At 44.2% G+C, this 23005-nt stretch overlaps 1 protein-coding gene across 3 annotated transcripts in view; it reads right to left on the bottom strand.

Annotated features, from left to right (window-relative positions):
* The window catches only part of LOC147889200 (HrpN-interacting protein from malus protein), a 51055-nt gene extending 39748 nt beyond the window's left edge, over positions 1-11307 (bottom strand). For 2 of the 3 annotated variants that reach the window (XR_015542952.1, XM_087392050.1), the window contains exon 1: positions 11049-11307. Coding sequence is in view for 2 of the 3 variants with exons in the window: in XM_087392050.1 (XP_087248176.1) it covers positions 11049-11109 (61 nt within the window). In the remaining variant the exon portion in view is untranslated. The remainder of the gene's footprint in view (positions 1-11048) is intronic. The other variant, XM_087392051.1, reaches the window with a different exon arrangement.
* Positions 11308-23005: the final 11698 nt, after the last annotated feature.

Here is a 23005-nt window from a genome sequence, read left to right on the forward strand (position 1 = left end):
AGCTTCTTGCTTTCAAAGGCTACTGGCCTTCCCTCTTGAAGGAGAACTGCTCCTACCGCAATGCCACTTGCATCGGTTTCTAGGAACAACGGTTTTCTGGGGATCAACTATTTTTAACACCGGTCCTGAGACCACAACTTGTTTTATGGTGTTAAAACTTTTCTGTTGATTCTGTCCCCAAATAAAAGGTACTTTATCTGAGGTCAGATCAGTCAATGGCGATACTATTCCGCAATATCCTTTGATATGCCTTCTATAAAACTGGACAAATCCCAAGAATGATCGCAACGCGGTCAGACTCTAAGGGATTGGCCAAGTTAGTATCGCAGCCACTTTCTTCGGATCCATTTCTACCCCCTGTGGAGTAATTATGAACCCTAAATACTCAAGCCTAACCATACACAGTATAGTTTTCTTTTTATTCACATAAAGACTGGCTTTCCTCAAAGTATTGAACACTATCCTTAAGTGTTCACGATGTTCAGTAACACTCTTACTGAATATTAGGATATCGTCTATGAAATGTACTACGAACTTTCCGATATACGGACGTAGTAAATCGTTCATAAGCATGACGAAGGTCGCTGGAGCATTGGTAAGTCCGAAGGGCATTACCAAAAACTCATAATGACCAAACCTGCTTCTGAAAGCGGTTTTATGCACATCCTCGGCTCTAATCCGGATTTGATGATAGCCGCACTTAAGATCTATCTTGCTGAAAATCACGGCTCCATGTAATGCATCTAGCAAATCATCAATCCGAGCCATCGGATACCTGTGCTTAACAGTGATATTATTCAATGCTCTGTAATCTATACAGAGGCGAAACGTATCATCCTTTTTCCTCTTTAATATCACTGGCGAAGCAAAAGGTGAGAAACTTGGTTGAATCTGCCCCAACTTGAGGTATTCTTCCAGTTGTCTACGCACCTCCGCTTCTTCAGCAAAACTCATTCTATAAGGAGGTCTATTTACAGGTTCAGCCCCCGGGATCAGTTCAATTTTATGTTGAACTTTCCGCTCTGGAGGTAACCCATAAGGTAGTTCATCCCTAAAACATTCAGAGAACTCCTCTGTTATAAGATTAGCCAGCTTGGCCATCTCACCACTTTGCGTAACATCAGTGCTAGTCGAAGAATCATCCACCGACTCTACCGATGCTGTGCAAAGGTACAAAAACTCTACTTGAGCCTTTCTGATTTCCATCACGGAAACCAACGGTCCCTGAGGTATATCTTTTTCACCTCGCAAGACATAAAGCACATCATTCATCTTGAATTGATATACGTGCTTTTTCCAATCAATGGCTGGATTCTTCCTAGAATGCCACGCCATTCCCAGGGCTATATCCGCATGAGCAAGCTTGGTCATTTCAAAATCAAGCTTCTCAGCATAGTCCTGAATCCGAAGCTCCAACTGGGTAACCCTTTGGTCCCATACTTCAGTTGAACTTCCATCTGCCATCCTAACTGTATACGCATAGTCAGATGGACTTGTCTTTAATTTCAGCCTCTTCACGAGCTTGGAGTTAATCACATTGTGAGTTGACGCTGAGTCAAACAACACAATGACACCATGACTGGCCACTTGCCCTTTCATTTTAATTAACTCCGTATCATTGAAGGCTGTATACCCCGTTGCTGCGGGCTTAGATAGGATGTTATCAGGTGCACTCGTCACTAACTTAGCAACAGACACACAGAACAAACAAGGTACTAACCTCTGAGAAGATCCCGCTAGCTGAATCTGCATCTCTTCCGCTCTAGGACTTCCCTGCATCTCCACGTCGCACTCTGAGATCACCATCTCAGCCATCCGACGATCTTTATTACGTGGACAATCTCTCCACTGATGAGGTTAAGGCAACCAAAGCACAAGCCTTCTCTCCTCGCTTTTTCCCTCTGTTCTGGGTTCAAGGGAGATTTAGACCAAGCCCGGGCTGCCATTGGGGTTACTTTCCTCTTCACTCCAATGGTGGTACTTGGTTTAGGAGTTTCAGCCGGTCTCGCCTGCTTGGCTTGACCACTCGGCTGCGAACCACTCCCTCTACTAGCCCACTTCTTCTTAAACCCAGATTTCTTCGGATACCCATACTGGGTTCCGACCTGTGCAAACCCACTTGGCTTGCTACCCTTGGCATCCTCGTAGTTCAGGGCTATAGCTATTGCATCATCTAGCGTGTCCGCGTACTTAGCTCGAACTTCCATTTTTATTCGATCATTCAATCCAAATATGAAATCTTTCACTTGGATTGATTGAGGCAGGGGTTCATCAGCCTTCATTACACTCTCTCGAAACTTATCAGTGTATTCTGCCACTGATAAATTTCTCTGACGAAGGTTCCTATATTGATCCCAAGCTCGGGATGCTTCGTCAGGAGGTAAGAAGTGTTTCCTAAACTCTCTTTTAAACCCCTCCCAGGTAGTGGATGCTATGCCATCTTTTTGTTGTTTAATCCACCACCGATCCGCTGCCTCACTGAACATGTGGGTGGCCTCGCGGATCTTTTTGATGTCATTTCTGATTTCACAAATGGCGAACGCCTCGTCCCATTTGTGTAACCAGGTCTCAATGACATCGGAGCTACGGTCGTTCATCCGGCCAGAATACTTTTCCGGTCTGTAATTCGCAATATTTGGCACTTTAGCCTTCCTAGGCTCGACCGTATGGACACTAGACTCCAGTTCCAACTCCAGTTCCATTGGAGCCTTTCCCTTCTCTTCTAGAGAAGGTCTGGCAGACATACTCTGTAACGCTCTCCTAAGTTCAGATTGCCCTGCGTTGGCTTGTAATTGCTGCGCTAACAACTGTTGCAAGGCATCCTCCAGCAATGCAATCCTGCCAGATAAAGTGTGAGCTACTGGGCGCGATCCCTGCTGGGTCGGCCGGACTCCTGACTCACCAGGGTCCCTTCTGGAAGCCCCTTCTTCTGCTTCCATTCAGTTCAATAGGTGTTTTGTTTTGGGTTTTTTTTTTTTTTTTTAATTTTAAACACCTCTAGAACACTGTATTCACAAGCTGACACAATTCAGTGTACTGACACTGACACAATTCCCTATACTAGGGAATACCTGCAATCCCACATGTACACTGACTAGGCATTTGACACATGCATAACCCAAATAGCGCTTTTCCCTATACTAGGGAAATTCCTGCAAACTAACTCTGACTGAAGCACACAGGCATATGCACAGGCATAATCTGTCCCTGCTATAAACCACAAGTCTATATATGGACTAGCTATCCCTTTATGCACACTGCAACCCACAAACTGAATCTGTTTCTAACAAAACAGAAATGACAGAAACAAAAGGGAAAATGGGTAAAGTGCTCCCTGGTCTATAAATTCGACATTATGGAGTCCCTAAAGCTTGCTCTCTGATCACTTCTCTGATCACTTCAGATCAGCCCGTCGCGTGGAGATCAGGTCAGCCCGTGTTTCGTCGGGTCAGCCCGTGTTTCGTCAGGTTAGCCCTTCGCGTGGAGGTCAAGAGCCCAATTATGTTCGTCGTCAGCATGCTGCACAGCTTCGTTGCGATCAACGATAGCAATTGTCGCAACTGCGCTCCACCCCTTAGACGCCTGCGTGTCCCACTCCATGCACGTCACCTTTCCGCGCCTGGCCTGAGCTTTCCATTGAGATTACGGGAGCGCCATCAATCAAAAGCATCGTCAGCAGCTTCGTCGTCACGTCACCTCGCCACCTATCTCCAGACTTGCTGTCCGTCGCTGCCTTACGGGACCCCCAAGCAACGACTCACAGCGGGAAGGTTGTCGACAAACCTTCCGTCCGTCATAGCGTAGCACCAACACTAGTCGTCGTCAACCACTCGGGCTGTCTAAGCCTGTACCTTGAATTCACGCCTCTCTTCTTCGTAGCCTTGAGCTCTGATCTTGTTCGCTCCTGTGATAAGCTGTCAGCCTAGAGCGCAAAACCTGCCCGTCAATTTCCTCCGCAGGTCTTCCAATTCACGCTCACGTTGGACTTCTCGTCCAAACCCACAGATCCCTTCTAGATTTTTTTTTCCCGCCAACCTTACAGCTCTGATACCAATTATCACACACTCTCTCTGTTTGTTCTCTAGCCCCTAGGCACAATCTTAGCACTAGGCCCTTGGTCTTAGATCTATCTAGTCTGGTGCTATCAGCCCTCACCTAGGACCTTGACATTAAATCCCTCCCGATCATTTACATGAAGCGCAAACACATATATTACAGAGATAGATCCTTTAAGGGAAATGTCGACTGATTCTTCCGAGGTCATGCTACCTCGGCTAGAGCGTAACACAAGCTCATTAAAGGATGGACAGTTTGGATGGGAGTTCGGACGAGAGTCCAGGATTGGGATCCTGAACGTGTACGCCCCAGTGTGCAGGCAACACCGCCCGGCCTTTTGGAGAAGGCTATCAGACTGTCTTCCGAATGTAGACTCTTGAATTGTTGGAGGTGACTTCAATAACCTGGAGTTTGGGGAAGACAAGTAGGGCGGCGCCTCTTTCTCTGAGATGCCAGCAGCAGAGCGTAGCACCCGCGAGCAGTTCATTTTCATGATCAGTGGCAGAGACCCTTCGAGAGAGCCAGATTTCAACAGGACACTTGGCAGCCTTCTCTTCTCCTTTGGACAGAGGAGACACGATGGATTGCTAGAGAGATTAAACCATTTCTATGTTGGGGATTGGGCACTACACAGAGGCGGATCTACCGAGATTTTGGTAGATACCACGATGTCAAACCACTCTCCAGTGGTACTTCACTTGGATCAGCCCCGTTGAGGTCTCCCCCAGAAGGGGGCCTGCATTCCAGAGGACCTCCTGCAGGACAAGGAGATTCAGCAGGTCATGGCAGGGATTTTGGAGCAATCAGAGATGGCACCGTGTGAGGGCTGGGCTGTGTGGGTGGCCGATGTGATTCAGAGGAGCAGTGAGGAGCTACAGGCTCACGCCCTTAGGCGGAGGACCCTTCAGGAGCGTGAGCGGGCTTTGAGAAGAGACCTTGCCTCCATTGAGAGGCTCAAGGAACAGGACCCAGCTTCTCAGTGGCTTAGTGACAAATTCGAGAGCGCTCGTCTCGAGCTTCAGGACACAGAGTTGCGGCGGGCAGAGTTCTCCTATCACTCCTCCCGGGCCCGATGGGTGCAGCAGGGCGACAGGATGACGAAGCAGTTCTTTCATACCACTGGGCCCCGATCGACAGGCACACAGCTACAGCGTCTCTGAGACTCATAGGGCATCATCCACACTGACCCGCAGGAGATTCTGGACATGGCCACTAGATTTTGCAGCAAGCTCTTTCAGACAGAGAGGATGACCCCAGCTGGTCTTGTGGCCCGAGAGCTAGTTTGGGATCACATTCCAATAGTAGTCTCGCAAGACTTATGCAGCAGACTTGAGAAGCCTTTCACAGATGAGGAGCTCTGGGAAGCCCGTAAGGCTCTCCCGACCCAGAAGTGCTCGGGTGAAGATAGCTTGACTCCGGTCTTCTTCCGAAACTTCTGAGAGATTATCTCCACCCCTTTCCATTTAGCTTGCTAGGAGATTTTTGACACAGGCCTTCTCCCGCAGTCCTTGAGCAGAGGGTGGTTTTGTTTTATCCCGAAAGAAGGAGATAGATCAGATATCCGATAGTGGAGGCCAATCACCTTACTTGATACTGCATACAAGATCCTCACCAAGGTCTTGAGTTTGCGGTTACGGCCCCATCTTACCGACATCATCCATGACACACAAACTGGGTTTGTCCAGGAGCGCAACATCCTGGACAACATCTTCACGTTCTGGGAGGCAGTGGATTGGTCCAGGGAGGAGTCACAGCCGCTAGCCATCCTTCTCTTGGATTTTGAGAAGGCCTACGACAGGGTGGAGTCGTCTTTCCTGGAGGGCACTATGAGAAAATTGGGTTTCTCAAACAGATGGGTCAAAGGAGTTTCAGCGCTATATGCAGGAAGCTCTAGTCAGATGCTCATCAGAGGGCACACAGGCGAGGCCTTTCCTCTCTCTCGCTCAGTCCACCAGGGCTGCCCACTTGCTCCCTTCCTCTTCTTGTTTGTGGCGGAGGCTTTGGGCTACTATCTGAGATCACAGGTGGCGGGTCTCACAAGGTTGAGGCTCCTGATCAGACAAGAGGAGGAGCTACTTGACTCGGAGTTTGCAGATGACACGGCCTTGTATGTTGAGGGCACCACAGTGAGTCTGGAGAGAGTCAGAGGTGCCCTGGCTATTTACTGTGAGGCCTCGGCGGCACTTATCAACTGGACGAAATCCATAGGCTTCTTCACACGCTTTGAGGAGACACAAGAGATCCGTGAATGGGGGAGTGACTTTGGCTTCAAATGGATACCGCGGGGCCAGACAGCGAGATACCTCGGATGCCAAGTGGGTATTGACATCACAGCAGAGCAACAGATTGCCCCGGTCTTGGAGAGTGTTCGGCGCAAGCTTCTCTATTGGAGCTTGGCCAAACTCTCCCTAGCAAGTCACGCTTTAGTGGAAAACCAAGTCCTTCTTGCCAGGGCCTGGTATATCGCCTCCTGCTGGTGCTTTCACAAAGGATGCATTGGGCAGCTCCGATAGTTAGTACGGAACTTCCTTTGGGCAGGCTCAGACGGCACGAGGAACACTAGGGCCCGAGTAGCTTGGCAGACGGTGATCATGCCGCAGGCACTGAGAGGCTTGGGTGTCATTGATCCAGAGATGCAGAGCAGGGCCCTTCAAGGCAAGTTGGTGGTCCATGGCCTCACCCAAGTGCAGAGCCTTGGAAGCTCCTCTTGCAGTGAGGGCTTCTAAGGAACACCCCACGCACTGGGGACAGTGGCAGCCTTCACATAGATGGATCTTCTCAAAGGCCCCCCTTACGGGAAAGGACTCCCCCCTAATGAGGAGTCTTCACAAGGTTTGGCAGAGACTGGCAAGGGGTCTCATCCGTGCTCCGCCCAGATGCAGAGAGGAGCTTGAGCGCCAGCCCCTTATGTGGCACCCAGAGATCAGGGATCAGGAGGGACGTATGCTTGGACAGCGGACTCACATTGGTTGGGCACAATGAGACAGTGGTCCAACATGGTCCTTTGGCCGTTAAAGCAGACTACCTATAGAGACAGAGGTGAGGCTTGACGCCCTAGTGCATCTGCGAGGGGCAGGGCAACGGATGGGCGAGATTGACTTAGCCATTCTGGAGTCCTGGTGGGAAGCACTTCACATTTGGAGAGACAGTAGATGGTTGGGGCAGTTTTCCCGTACTAGTGTTCCCTTGAGGATGTTGATGCAGCACAGCAGCACGCACCCCAGCTTCTTCTGTGTAGGACCTAGAGGCCTGCTTCAGCCACTCTCTAAGAGTGACCCCAAGATGGATGGGAGTCTTGATGGGATACACTGACAGATGATCACAGTGGTGGGACGTTTAGGGAAGGAGTGGTACATTGACCCTCCCAGTATCTCAGAGCAAGATGCCTCCAGATGGCACCTTTGGCTGTGGGAGGGTAGACCCCTGAGGGGGGTCCAATGGAATCCGAGAGAGTGGTTCTGGCCCTCTAGGGGCAGCCTAGCTGAGCAAGTGGATGAAGTGCCCTTCTTTTCCTACAACACACGAATTGGCAGGAGGCTTCAGATGGACTTGTCGAGGTGGACCCCTTCGAGGGAGAGACATTGGGTGACCCAGAGAGTGCCCTAGGATGTGTGCTCCAAGTTTTGGACACGGTTGTGGTCCAGCTTGCGGCCGAGGAAGATCTCTTACTTCTTCTGGCTGACCGCCCACAAAGGCTTGCCCATCGGACCGTAGTTGGAGCAGATGAGAGTGGAGGGGCATTGCCATTGTTGCTCCGATGGTGTCCTGGAGACTATCCCGCATTGTCTGTGGAGCTGTCATAGCGTAGCGAGGATCTGGATGGGAGCCCTCAGGATCATGACACACATGTATAGTCTTCATAGAGGCTACACCTGGGGAATGGTGGCTTGGTTGACAGAGGGAGGACACGGATTTCAAATTGATGAGATCTCCCCAGTCTACCGGATACAGGGTCAAAGCATCCAGAGGATTGCACTCCACGAGGCAATCCCCCCTGACAGTCTAGCCCCTCCTCCTAAGGAGGACAATGTTTGGGAGGTGGTAGCCAGCATCATGGCTTGGAACATTTGGGTGGCTCGCTACAGTCTTGTGATGGGTGAGCACCCGGTTCCACCCGCGGCTACCCTAGTTGCCATATGGCAGGATATCATTTACACTCTACGGTCCACCTAGGAGCTCGGGACTCCAGGCTTCAGGGCGACTATCGAGAGGCGTGCTCGTTTCTACAAGGCTTGGCTTGCAGATGTTTTCTACATCTTCACTCCGCAAGGGATTCGCTGGCTGTATAGTCCCCCCACTTGGTTGTTAGCCCCAGTTCCAGAGATCCCCTAGGCAATGAGCTGGGTTTCTCTAGCACAAGCCGGTTTTCTTTCAGCCTTTTCCGGTTTTTTCCATACTCAGCACCTTCGGGGCTGCTGTCTTGTATGAAATCTTTCAAGCATTAATAGAAGGTTCCTTTCTTTGGGGGGAAAAAAAAAGACTTGCAAACGACAAGACGAAAGAGTCTGTTATGGCAGTTTCAGGCTCACCTCATCATGTAGGTTTTAAAGATACTTCTACTCATTTTGTTAAGCATGATTTGGCATTCTTTACTTGCAGCTATGATGCTTCTTGGGAGTCACATATTTTCAGCATTAATGAGACGGCTAAGACATGGTACTTTGGCAAAGAAGTGCATCTTTATTGGCTACAGCAGTGACAGCAAGGGGTGGGAAGGGGTATAGACTTTATAATCCCCAGACCAAGAAGGTTATCACTAGTAGGGATGTTATCTTTGCTGAAAATGCAGATCTGCCCTTTGCTGGTTTTGACAGAAATTAGGGTCCTTCAGAACCCTCTGACGGGCTGCTGCCCATTCCTTTGATGCTGCACCTGATATGCCAATGGAAAATCAGAATTTGCAGCAAAATACTCGAGTGGATGATGCCTCAGTTCAGTCTATGGCTGAGCCTGTTTCTCAGGAAGAGATTGATGATGCCGTAGCACATGAAAGTACAGCAATGCAAGAAGCAAGATCAGTACCTCGTTGGCTGCTCCACACCCTTGAGGACAGCAAACTTGGGAGTTGATGAACTCGCCTGCCGGCAAGAAGGCAATTGGCATGAAGTGGGTGTATAAGCTCAAAAGAAAATCAAATGGGTTCATTAACGGGTACAAAGCTTCCCTTGTAGCAAAGGGCTATGCACAACAGAAAGGCATAGATTATGATGAAACCTTTGCTCCCATTTCTTGTATGACCACGGTTAGGTGTGTGGTTGCATTGGCCGCATTTCATGTCTGGAAGATCCATCAGTTGGACATTAAAACTGCATTCTTTAATGGGGACCTTAAGGAGGAGGTCTATGTTTCTCAGCCCATTGGATTTGTGGAGCCTAGCAAGGAAGACAAAGCCTGCAAGTTGAGAAAGGCCTTGTATGGTTTGAAGCAAGCTCCACGAGCTTGGTATGCAAAGATAGATGCATTTTTTACTAGCCAGGGAATTCCTCTATGTCAAGAAGGAAGGGTGGGATAAGCTCATCATTATTCTCTATGTCGATGACATGCTGCTCACTAGTAATTATGCTGCAAAAATTTCAAGGCTGAATTACAGCAGATGTCGAATTTGGGGTTGCTTCACTACTATTTGGGCATCCAATTTACACAAAGATGATAGATGTATTGGGCTGTTGCAATCCAAGTATATTGGTAAGCTCTTGGAACAATTCAAATTTCAGAATTGCAAGCCCATCTCTACTCATATGGAGCCAGGGCTTCCGTTCATGATGCCAGTGAACCTTTTGATGCCTCTGTTTACAAGCAGGCTGTGGGATGCCTTATTTATTTATGCAACACACGTCCTGACATTCAGTATGCAGTGTCCCAATTGAGTAGGTTTATGCACAGTCCAAAGACTTCACATTGACAAGCTGCGTGTGTTCCATTATCTGCAGGGCAGCCGACTCTTGGTTTGCTCTTTCCATGGGGGGGTGACTTTCACTTACATGCTTATAGCGATTCAAATTGGGTTGGTGATTTTGATACTCGGCAGTCCACTCGTGGTCACTGTTTCTTTCTTGGGCACTCGTGCATTTCTTGGTTAGGTAAGAAACAGTCTACAGTGGCTACCTCTTCATGTGAGGCTGAGTACGGGGCACAATCGAGTGTATTTGGCTGAGGCATTTGCTGGGTGATCTTCAAGCATCATTGGAAGGGCCTACTTCAATTCTCACTCATCCAGGCAGCAAGGCTATCACTGAGAACACACAGGCCCTCGAGCAACTGGGCAGTAAAATGGCAGGCCATGCAAGTACAGCAGCAGGGTGCGCTGTGACATGGCAGCAATGCCATATCAAAAGGGCGCACAGCAGCAAGAAAAGCCTGCCCACCTAGCAGGAGCAGTCACCAGATCAATTCCTTCAGCAGCAGGACCTCCAGCCAATAGCAGCAAGCAGTATTTGAGCAGCAGCACCAAACCCTCATCCCACATGGCTATCCAGCCCATGGATACAGATTTTGTGGGGTTGAATTCAAGGCAATAAAGATATACTCTCTCTTCACAGCAGGGGCAGTTGCAACCAAACGCATTGTCATCTTCTTTATCCTTGCATGTATGCTGGACTTCCGCTGAAAATAAAGAAGTAAGACATGTGCAACGTAGCCTAGTGTCTATGTTGGTAGCCACAACGCAAGCGAGACGATTTACTGTCAAGTATGAATGGGGTAAGCTCCTAATACGAGGAGAGATCCTGAATCAAAGAAGTACTACGAGCGGCCGGATGTGAACATACAAGAGAAAAGACACGTGCATCAAGCCAAAACTCACGCCTACTAGATCAAAATACGTACGTCCCAAACTAAAAACTTAGATAACAAGCAGGCAAAAGCATAAAAAAGCATTAGAACTTGCATGATGCGATCCAAAAACTGTTGTTCTACGGGCAAAGACAAGATGAAGCTAACAGGGGGACATTTTGGCAAAAAAGACTTCAAAGCGTTATGAGAGCAAGAAATACCTGTTGCGGTGCCGAAAGCGCAAACCCACAAGAGTGCGATGGTTCGCGTGTCCGGCGACATGGCTGAAGCGTGCTGAATTTGAAGCTACAAGCCAAGCAGCGCCATCAAGGTAAAATAGAGGACATCATGGGAAATAGCACCCCATATAGGCTCTAGAGTCTAGACCTCATGGTGCTATTTCCTCTACTCCACACGGGCGCGCGCACACACGTCACTTCCGCCCATGGCCTACAGTGAGAGGGAGCAAGGGGCTTTCCACCGGAATCGAACTCGAGCAGTAGGCCAATGCTCAAACCGTTGAGCTTCCCCTACTCCGCTCTTTCCCCTACTTGAGACCCATTGATGTGACATTTCTGTACTAGTGATGTGACATTTCTTTATAGCCATGTCTCATTTTCCTTAGGAATATCATGTACTAAGGCTAGTTTGACACACGTACGCCGCCCACACAAAAAACAAAATTGGGCACTCTGGTATTTCACACACCTTGGGCAGCCTGCCTAAGCCAGATGGAAAAAAGTCCAACAGACAAGAAGTTCCACCAATGACTTTGTGCCATCAAAGCTAAATGCCCCTTTACACTGCCTTGTCCGCCCGTGTGTGAAACCAGCCTAAGAAAAAACCATCCAAAATATGCTCTTCCGAGGGAAAAACAACCAAAATAGCTACCCTTATATCCTCCCTTTTCCCCCTCCATGACATAAGGCCCTTGCGAAGCAGCTGGGGGATGCAATTGACAAGTTGTCACCCTCTTACTGAGTTATATTGCCTTCTTAATAGATATCATGATTTAGCCTACAAGCACATTCATATGGCTAAGTGATTTCTCATGCATGTGAAATGTAGGCCATGCCTACTAGTGGCCTTTTGCAAAAAGTGAATGGGTCCTTGAATTCATTTTAGCTTTAAAATAACACAGAGGCTAGAGCTTGGCTATGAGCTTAGAGGCAGGGCTTAGAGGCTTTGTGCTAGCGGCTCATGATGCCCTTCATGTTTTTGAAAATTTCTATCTCAATCTAAGAAGCCACTAGGAAAGTGCCATGCTCCAAATTTTTGGCCTGCCCTGGTCGGGGAGTCTTAGCATCGACAATGTTTCGAGAAAGCAAAAAATGTGGAATTCTTGAAATAAAAATATAACGTGTTTATGTGATTGGTTGTTATGTGACACGTCATACAGTTGGAGTCAAGTGGCAGAGTTGAACTGAAGTGGCAACTGGCAATTCCTAGCTTGCATGGATTGCATTTCATCTCCTCCTTCTCCGTTGACCGGACTGCTATCTAAAGGACAAATTGATGTAATGGGGTGTACCAAGGGGTACAAGGTTTGTGTGAGTTTGTGTGTCACCACATGCTGGTTAGTGTGGCCAGGTTAGGTGGTAGAAGGTTCTATTTGGTGTGATTGAGAGATTCATGGGCTTGATTGAGAGATCAGTGGAGTGATTTGTGGATCTGGAGATGCTCTCCTTTGGGGCACATGCATTGTATTAGTTGCCCTTATAAGGGCCTCTCCTCTCTTGAATAAACTACTCTATTTTTCCATTTGCTGAATCCTTCATGCTGTTCCATCATGTGGTATCAGAGCTTAGTTCACCCTACTTGAGCCCTCCTTGAGTGCCATGTCATCATCTTCCCAAAATGAAGCCTTTTTCTTCATTCTCTTCCACGAAATTTGCTTAGGCTTGTTCTTTCCATTCTCTGAGCCATTTCCCATGTCCTCTGAGTCGAAAATGGCGCATCTCTCACTGACGTTCTGATGCGGCATTGCACAATTCTTCTCTAGGGGCTCCTCTCTGGTAAAAGAGCTTTCATTCCATTGAAAAAGCCCCTTCATTGCTTGCTTCTATAGCTTCAATTGCACCCTCCAACTTTAGACTATACAATTTGGGGGTAACAGTGATATTTTCTTCTAATGTGAACCATTGAATATGGTTAAGTGCTAGAAAGTTTCATCATTATCTCAGTTATCTTTGGGCTTTTGGATGTTTGACCATTGGAAGTGATCTGAGGCATTTTTCAGTCTGATCTTTGGAGCACTGTCCTGCAGTTTGACAGTTTTGGTAAATGCTCATGATGCATTCATTATATATTTTGAATTGAATGCTATCTTTGTAAGGGACTAGACACTGCCACATCAGTGGTGAGACCTTCCCTATGGCCTCCAAAACCAAGATAGATAAGTTTGAGGGAGAGGGTTTTCATACTTAGCAGACGAAACTGAAATTTATTCTCATGAAAAAGGGGATCTGAAATGTGGCTAATGGAAAAAAAAAGGAACCAACCACTAGGGAAGGAGAAGCTTTATGGCTCCCTAAGGATGAAAAGGCACTAGCCATAATTGCTCTTGGATTGAGTGATTCTTTTATCCACCACATTGATGGCTGTGAGAGTGCTCATGCTGCATGAAGTCATCTTGAGCTTGTCTTTGGAGCACAGGGGAAGTGTTCCAAGTTTAGCTTGCTCATCAAATTCTTTGATCTGAAATTGGATAGAGGAGAATCCATTTCTTCACATTTAAACTCCATGAAGAGCATATTGACTCAGTTAGCTAGCATCAAGTTTAATCTTGATGATGACATTGTAATTGCTATCTTACTCAAAATCCTAACTGAGGACGGCACTATTTTCACTACTCTCACCAATATACCAGATATTAGTTTGGTGGAAATTGAGGCATCCCTCTTGGAAGAGGAAAGGAAAATCAAATAGAGGAATGACTACAAGGAACATGGGGCATATTTGGCCAAAAGCAACTTCAAGGGATCCACCAACAAGAGTAAGATGAAGTGCAACTTTTGTGGAAAACCTTGACATTCTGAGAAAGAGTTCTATGCAAAGAAGAAATGTTCAACAAACCTTGTGGAAGAAGCAGAGAAAGAAGAAGAAGAAGAAGAACCAAAGGATATTAAAGCTCTCACTTCTTTCACCACCCGTCAATCTTGACAAGGGTGATGACCCATATGTTTTCTAAGTTGTTTGTGTGTGTGGTCAATAAGGTTATCTGCCATGGATAGTCCATCCTTAAATGATTGTTAGTCCTTGTTTGAGGTTTTACCTTGTTGGACCCATGGGCATTTCCATACATAGTCTTTGTCCAATCCTCTAGTTGTAAACCAAGAAACCTAGGAGTGAGTCACAGGTTGGGGCCATGTGTGTTGCCACATGATGGTGGGCAAGCCATGGTGCATCCCATGTACTACTGCTGAGGGATGAGGTCATCAATTTGTAGGGGGGTATGAAGGACAAATTGATGTAATGGGGTGTACCAAGGGGTACAAGGTTTGTGTGAGTTTGTGTGTCACCACATGGTGGTTAGTGTGACCAAGTTAGGTGGTAGAAGGTTCTATTAGTGTGATTGAGAGATTCATCAGCTTGATTGAGAGATCAGTGGAGTGATTTGTGGATTTGGAGATGCTCTCCTTTGGGGCACATGCATTGTATCAGTTGCCCTTATAAGGGCCTCTCCTCTCTTGAATAAACTACTCTATTTGTTCCATTTGTTGAATCCTTCATGCTGTTCCATCATTGTCATCCCAAATCTGTGGGATAAGTGTATGCAACTGTGTCTTGTAGATTGTGTCCTCCACTATTGAGCTTCGTCTGGGGTTCTGAAGGATGCTTCTTACTTTGGTCGTGCTCTGCCATACTACGTCCTCCACTGTAGTGCTTCATTTGGGGCTTCTAAAGGATGCTTATTGAAGCTCTATTGGAATATCTGGTTGTTTTGTTTGCAATTGTTATTTGTGCACTATCTTATGATTTTTGCGACGGCTGGAGTAGATGGTCCTGGCGACTACATGGAAATTGACAGTGGGACTTTTGAGCGAGGTCTCCATGGATGTTGTTAGGCTAAAATACATGAGGCAATCGGTTGTGTCTGTGTTGCTTTGAACGATTATTTGTTACTTGGCTTTCGCATATCTTGGGCAGTGAAACAGTTCTCCGCTTTCTTGTCAACACAGAAACAAAAAATTGAAATAACACGTGTTTTTGTCAAGCAGTTTTGATGGCCGTACACACTTTTAATTTTTTTTAAAGCTGCATGTTCCTTCATGGAAAAATCAGCTTCCCCACCTAGTCATGCTTCAATCCCTTTGTCTATTATTTCTCCAAGTAGGCCCCCAAAAGAAAATTTGTTGAAAAGCTCAGCCACCATTAAGAAGACTTGCTCTAAACGATCTTTAAGAGGGTCATTTCAAGCTGTTGTGGAAGAGGCTTATGCCCAAGGTGAGGACATTCAAACTTATCTCTTTTATTTCATCACGTAAAGTTTGTAATAGTTCATTTTTTAATTTTTCCTCAGTGAAGAAGCTTGTGCGAAGGCACTCGGAGTATGTGGACTTTAGGTATAAGATTAGCACACGTGTTGTTCGCTCCAAAAAATATGTGCATGTCGAAACTCTGAAGGGTGGCTCGTGCCCAATGAAGGCTAGCATTATTGATGTCATTAATATTGACTCAAACTAGGAAGAGCTTGAACTTTAAAATTATCGCATTGCAACATCTTGTAGCAAGAAATTGTTACATGTAAACTTTAATCATTATGCTTTGGAATTTGTGATAATTTGAAGTTATCATGATTTAAATTGTAAGACTATTGTTTTGGGTGATAGGCAAACATTTGAAATGTTGTAATATGAGACATATGCTTGGGATATAAAATATTGAATAATGGGCTTTTAAAATGCTCCTCTATTCCTTGAAATCTAATATATGAAATGCATCTCATATTCCAAACATGTTCTCGAATTCAATCCCATATTCCAAACATGCACTTTCATTAAAAATCAATAATGCAAGAAATATGTATTCTTTTGTTGAAGTGAAAAAAACATTGGTGCTTCAATATATTAGAACAATTGCATAAAAGTGTTGCAATAAAAAATGTTGATTGCTTGTAGAGTCTTTGCAAATACTCTCCTTTTAAATAGCTCTATTTGTAAGTGGAGTTAGCAAACAAATTGTTTTGAAACAAGATGGAGAAGAGGTGAATTCTTACAATGGAGGTAATTACAACCACAATTTTCAAGCAACTTCTCATGGCTTTTCTCCAAATGCTAAAGCAATCATTCCTACCAAAGAGAATTTTTAAGGAGGTGGAAATACATTGGTGTCACTAGGAATAACCCAATTATCCGAATGTGTGCCATATAGGCTTGTCTTTGAAGGCAAATTGTTATGCAAATATGGAACATACAAGGTTCCAAATGCAAAATATCTAATGTTGTTGAAGGGGGACTTGATTGACAAGAATTGTTCTCATACTATTACATTTCTTATACCCTCCACATACATTCACCAATTTGTAAACTTCGTACAAGTTGGAGAATTCTATAGAATAGAGGGAGCAAGTGTTGTTCCAAGAGGTGCAAGTGAAGGGGTAATCTCCAAGTTATCTTTGCTTGTTGATGCAACCACTTGCATTATTAGAGGAGAGCCTTTTGATGGTAGCCTTCAATTGCTTCCGGATCATCCTCTTTGCACCTACGTGCCTTAGATTGCTGAAATGGTCAACCTTTGCAACTCCAACGTTGCAAGTGTAGTTGGCACACTTGGCATTGTCATCATCAAGGTTAGCAAATGACGATGGGAATGTTAACCAAATCATTGTAGTAGACGGCCGACGAGATCAAGATAGAGCAGCAATAAGTTCAAAATAGCACTTTTTTTTTTGCAACTTGAAGAAGACATTGTAAGGCTCTTACGTGATGATTTCTTTGCAAACAACAGTTGTCTTTTGTGACCAAGCGCAAGTCTACTCTCACATCATTGATTTGAGAATTCAATGAAGAAGGGGTGGTTATGTATGTTCTCAAAAATGTCTCCTTCCTCAATGCCAAGGGGACTATATGTGTCTTTGATTTTACCATACTTGTAGAGGTTCCAGAAGGTCCAATCAAAGATGCATTAAAGGCAGCTTTCTCAAGTCAAGTTGCCTGTTTGGTCTATGGAACAAAGGTAGGTTGTGTTTCCTCAACATTACACTTGCTACTTTTACCAAAGAAAAACACTCACTATCGTTCTGTGGTTGTGCAAGTCCTTGGAGTGCTGCATTTCACAATTATCAATGTAGACTTACTGGAATATGAATGCGACTCTTGCAGTGGGCTACGTGTGAGTTGAGATGACCTTCGACCTTATTGCTATTCATGCAAGAGTGTTCAGACAATTGTACGTGTTCCTTATTTGACCAGTGATATTTACCAGTGCGATGGGGAGGGGTTCTAGTTCAACTTAGGGGACCATATGTGCACTATTCTCCAGTTGAACATTCCTTTCCTCAACTTCTATGAGGTAGATATCATGTTGGCATGCGGCAAGCTCAAGACAACAAAACCAAGTGGAAGCTTCACAATCAATAGCTCCGGCTTTGTTATTGCCTTTCAAAACAATTTGTGATTGTGATCTTTCAGGATCATGGTAATGTCATTTGATTGTTGTAATGGAATAGCTTCAACAAAGTGACACCATTGGCTTTTCAGCATCTTTTGTCTTACAATTGTAGCTTGCGATCAACTTTTAACACAATGGAATTAGATAAAGCACTTCAACATAAAACCTTTATTCTTGACTTTGATTCTTGCAAAAATTCCCTTCAAATGAAGATTGTTTTTTGTGCCTATTGCATTTCTTTCCTACTTCTACATGTAAAAATTTGTTGAATACTATGTTCAAAAACATTATGGCCACAACAATTGTAGAAAACACTCCATGGAAAATGTTGAGTGTAAGATCAATCAATTGTCCTTTTGATATTAATAATATGCAAGGCATGCTCACAAAATCATCCTCATCATACACAAGTATTGTTGATGTGTTGCAATGTTACCATAACTTATTTGGGCACTCTTTCAATTTACTATGCTTTAATGGCTCTATAATAAAACAAAGATGGCCTTGATAGGCAAAATTGGGCAAGCAAGAAGACACACTCTATTAGTAGATGAGTCCACACCAACTTGGTCAATTTGTCCTTTGATTGAAGTGAGTTCGAATCGCACATATTGCAAATGGGGACAAGAAGATTTAACGTTGCTAAATCAACTTGTGATAACACATTTTGGCTTATCAGCAAAAGACATTGCTAGAGTACATCAATCACTTGAACTTGAGAGAGATTACACTATCCAAAGCACAATAAACAAAATATACAAGATGACGAGAACATCATTCAATGACAGCCAAGTGCCATTTGCAGGTAATTCTTCTACCCAAATACTGCAAGCGCAAGCTACACAAAATCAAACTTTGTGGGCACACACACAAGAAGAAATTGCACAATCCAAGAAGAGAAAAAGGAATCATTTGTCATTACATGTAAAATTTGAAGAAAGGATTAAGGACACTCCAATTTTCCCGTGTATCTCCTGTGGCTCACTAAAATTTCGCCGTGCATTGAACAATTTGACCCCATCAATGGCCATATTTCTTGGGTCAAATGAAATGAAAGTCTCCAACATTGACTTGTCAAAAAATTTATTATGTTCTATTTGCTCCAAACAACTGAAACCCCTCCCTCTTCTCTCTCTATTTTTCCTCTCTCTCTATCCTCTCATTCTCTCTCTACTCTCTACATCTCCCTCTATCCTCTGTCACTAACACACATAGTCTCTCTCTCTCTCTCTCTCTCTCTCTCTCTCTCTCTCTCTCTTTCTCTCTCTCCCCCTCTCCCCCTCTCTCTTCTCTCTCTATCCTCCTCCTCTAAGTACTTTCCAACTAACTCACTTCGCTCCCTACACTTTGACTATTCCTCTCCCATGACAGCTACCTATCCTGCTTGTCCCCTCTCCCTCTCGACTATCTCTCTCCCTCGACCATTCCTCTCCTTTCAATTTTCACTCACCTGCAACTACCATTCGACTCCTATTTAGCTTCTCCCTCCCTGCCTGTAATCTCACCACTTCCATCCAATTCGCTTCGCCTCCTTCTCTAGCAACATACCAGCTCTACCACCCCACCTTCTACTCTGCCTAGCACCATTTGGTTTGCCACTACTTTGCTTTTGCCCTGTGCATTAGTGTACAATGTTGCTTTATGTTGTGCAGCAGCCTACCAACCTTTGACACTGCTCCCAACCCGTCTACGTGATATGTGCCTCCCACCACCCGATAGCTTTGATACCTCTTATTCTTAAATTACCACTAGCTTAAGCCGCTCCCAGCCCATATGCTCTAACTCCAAAGTAGCACTTCTCCTAAGACATCTTTATTTGTTTGTGCTACCATGGCTTTGCAGTTATGCTTCCCCCACCCCCCCCTTTTTTTCAATGCCCCTTTTCTAAAGGTTTACCTCTTTTAATATTTATTACCTTGCTAGCATTTTGGAGTGGAGAAGGGGTATGCTTCCTCTTCATAATTTACAAAGATTAGGGGCATGCCCTTTTCATGGTCTTTTTGTCATCTATTGTCATCATTGTCATCAATCATGGGTTGTCAATGGTTAAAAAAAGTTGGGATCTTAAATTATATTTTTATTTAGATGCTATTGCTATGCAAATTGAGCTATCAATTGTCAAATTATGGATTGGCAAGCTCTCATTGTATCTTAAGGTTTGAATCTGGATATAGATTCAATGAACTAAAATTTAAGTTGAGAAAAGCAACCAAAATTTAACAATAGTAAATGACCATTGCAAAACTCCCAACCAAAAGCTAAGAAAAAGCCAAACAAACCCATATCAATCATTGAGCCAATATTCAAAAAAAGGATCTAGAGAAAGAAAAGTATCATGCCCAAAAACTCAAATCAATGGTAAATCCAACTCAAAGAAAACATAGCACACACAATGAAATTTAAGAAGCTCCATTGAGCATGAAATAAAGGCATTGATAAAAGTGAATGGAATATAATGGAACTATGGATTTTCATTGTGGTTGAACTTGATCTTTCTCACCATAAGAAAACAATATTCTTCATATTTGTGTGTTACTTTTCTTTGTGTATAGCATGACAAGAAGAAATCTTCAAGAGATCCAAAAAGGCAATGGAAAAGGCCTTTAAAAGAATGCCTCCTTTAAGTGACTAGATCATGGAAGTAAAGGAATTTAGTATGAATCTCAAAGAAATAATGATAGCATGTTGGATAAAATGCACAACATAGTGGATGCCTTTGATGCCCTTCCAAAGAAGAACAAAGGGCTAAGTAAAATAGTGGAGCATAAATCTTGTGCCATCAAGGCACTTTAGCTAGAAATATAGGGTCTTGAACAATGAGGTAACGAATCCTAGATCATAATGCCTTGCAAAATAATGAAAGTACAGTGCTCAAGACTAGTGATTGTCAAGTTTTGGAAGAATCTAGAAACATGGAACAAAATTTTGTAGCCAAAATAGAGGAGCACTCCAAAGAAAACAATTCTTGTTCATTGGCACTCAAATGGAGAATTTTTTTTGGGAAGGCAGAAGACACCTTTGAGGATACCAAAGAAAAAGCAAGTTCCTATGCCTCTTGCATGCAAGAAATGCAAGATAATTTTGTAAAAAATTTGATTAAAAACCCCTCCCCCACCCCTTTATGTGGAGGGCCAAGGAAACCTAGTTTCAGGTCATGGTCCCAACTAGCCCCCCGTCCTATTTAGGATGCGGGACTAGGAACCAATTTGTGGACCAAGCCCCTTGGCTAAGACTTGGAGAGAGGAGGATTTTTACCTCTTCTCAATCCACTATTAGTGGAAAATGAAACCGGAGGTTGGCATATATTTTGGGGTAGTAGTACTACCACCGGTAGTTTGAAGATTACTGCTGATGAGGGAAATTTTGGTTATACCTCCTTCAAGCACGAACTCCAAGAGCAGATTTTAGGCATATCAAAAGCGGAAAATGAAGGAGCAGAGTGCTCCTATTACCTATTCTTATAAAGATGAGACTAGACAATTAGAACTAAAGATTTTGGAACATTCAAGTGTATTGGGTCCAACTATACATATTAGTTTTCAGTATCAAGACTCAATATGAGAGTTCAACCTAACAAAAGATTGCATTAAGGTGCTTAGAGTTAGAGAAGGAGAGGTTATCGACACAATTATCCTTGTTGCAGGACTTAGATTAGATCTTATATTCATATATATCTCTTGATACATCATAATCTTTTTTAAATATTTCTGAATTACTCTATTTATTTATAGCTTGCTGAAGAAAATGTTAGATGAGTCAGAGAGAGAGAGAGAGAGAGAGAGAGAGAGAGAGAGAGAGAGAGAGAGAGAGAAGAACTAAATAGGGCATTCTAAAAATGGCAATAGAATAGAAATCAATGAACATGTGCTCCTTTTCACTCCCCCAAAGAAAAAATGTACCCAAAAAAGAAAGCTCACATTGATCAAATTGCAACCCCTCACCAAAGCAATACCCATTAAAAAAGTAGAGCCAATAAAACATGTGGATAGTAAGGAAGTAAGGGTTTATTTGAAGTTTTTGGGAGTGTTTTGTGAATTAAATGAAATACAAAGGTTGAAATGGAATAAAAGGTAAGAAGCTAAGAACGGAAGGACTTTGTTGTTGAAGCTCCAAAATGGCTAGGGTCCAACAACAAGGCCAGGGATGAAGTGAAGCCAAGGTAAATCAAATGAAGGAAGAACCAATTCATTACCAAAAGTGCAAACAGTATGGACCATACCACCATATTAATGCCTTGAGGAGCATAGAGACACGGCCAAAAGTCACATAAATATTGGTGTTGAACTCTCGGGAGTATCTTCAACAATAGTTTGGCTATAAAGCAACAAGATGCCCAATATGGGAAATAGGACAACAAGCACAGAGAAGTATTTTAGGCTTGTGAGAGAGTTGTTGGTTGTTGATGTGTTGTTGTCAATCAAAAATATAGTTGTCATTGTCATGTGAGTTGCAAGGTGTGCTCGTATGCATAGAGATAGGTTTGATGGTGTATGGAGAGAAGAAAAAGGGTATTGCATCTTGCATATGAAACAACACATGTGAATACTTTTCTTCTCTAAATCCAATCTAAGCCAATTGACAATTATGTTTTGTCCTTTGTGTATGAACATGCATTTGTTTGTGCCCATCTTCCATACAAACAAGCAATCTACATGAGTGGTTTTGTGCATGATGAATCATACTACGATGATCCATCTCTTCCATTAGACCATCTAGAAATAGGTATAATGCCTTTGTGGAGCCTAGAGAAGAGGCAATCTGAATGCATGTCGAAACAAAATGAGCCATCATATTAGTAGCTAATAGCTTTGTGAAGAGTAATGTTGAAACAATGAGAGGAATAAGAGAACATAAATGCTCATGGGCACTGCCTCATGATTTAGTGGGAGCAAGACTTATGTGTGATCAAAGCAAAGGTTGAGAGGAGAAAGCAGGTTTTCATCATTTAAAGAGAAAATCTAGGGCTCCTTGCATTCTTGCCTGGGTTCTTGGCAAGTACATTTAATGAAGCAATATGTCTCGCCTTCCCAAGCACATGGACCCTCAAAATTATCACACCTATCCACCAAGTAGGGGATCTAATGAGTCTAGGTAACTACAGAAACATTATGATCAGGCATGTCATGTCCAAGACTTATGCTTCAGTACTAGATATGGAGGTCAGTCTCGCTATGTAGAGATGCTAGGAAGGCAAGCTTTTGACATGATCATGCAACCATGGACCACATACTTACACTCAAGAGTGTTATAGAGAGGCCAGGGCATAGAAACGGAGGGTCTACTGCTACTTTGTGGATTTTCACAAAGCCTACTGCGAGCAGATCTCATCAGGTGGTTGCAAGAGCGGGTCAGGAGATAGTTTGGGCTATTATGGCACTCCACGAGCGGGTTTCTGGTAGAGACCAAACTAGGTGCGGATGGACAAGTGAAATCATGAGCACTGCTAGGGTTAAACAAGGCTACTCATCATTGACCTTGTTTGGCCTTAATATAGATGAGCTTGAGTCTTTTATGGGGACCCTAGGAGGTTTCTTGCCGACTACTTGCTCCAAATTCTATTATACAC

Source organism: Dipteris shenzhenensis, chromosome 20 (assembly GCF_047967505.1).
Source record: "Dipteris shenzhenensis isolate YYH24624 ecotype China chromosome 20, Dip_SZ_1.0, whole genome shotgun sequence".
Lineage (NCBI taxonomy): Eukaryota > Viridiplantae > Streptophyta > Polypodiopsida > Gleicheniales > Dipteridaceae > Dipteris > Dipteris shenzhenensis.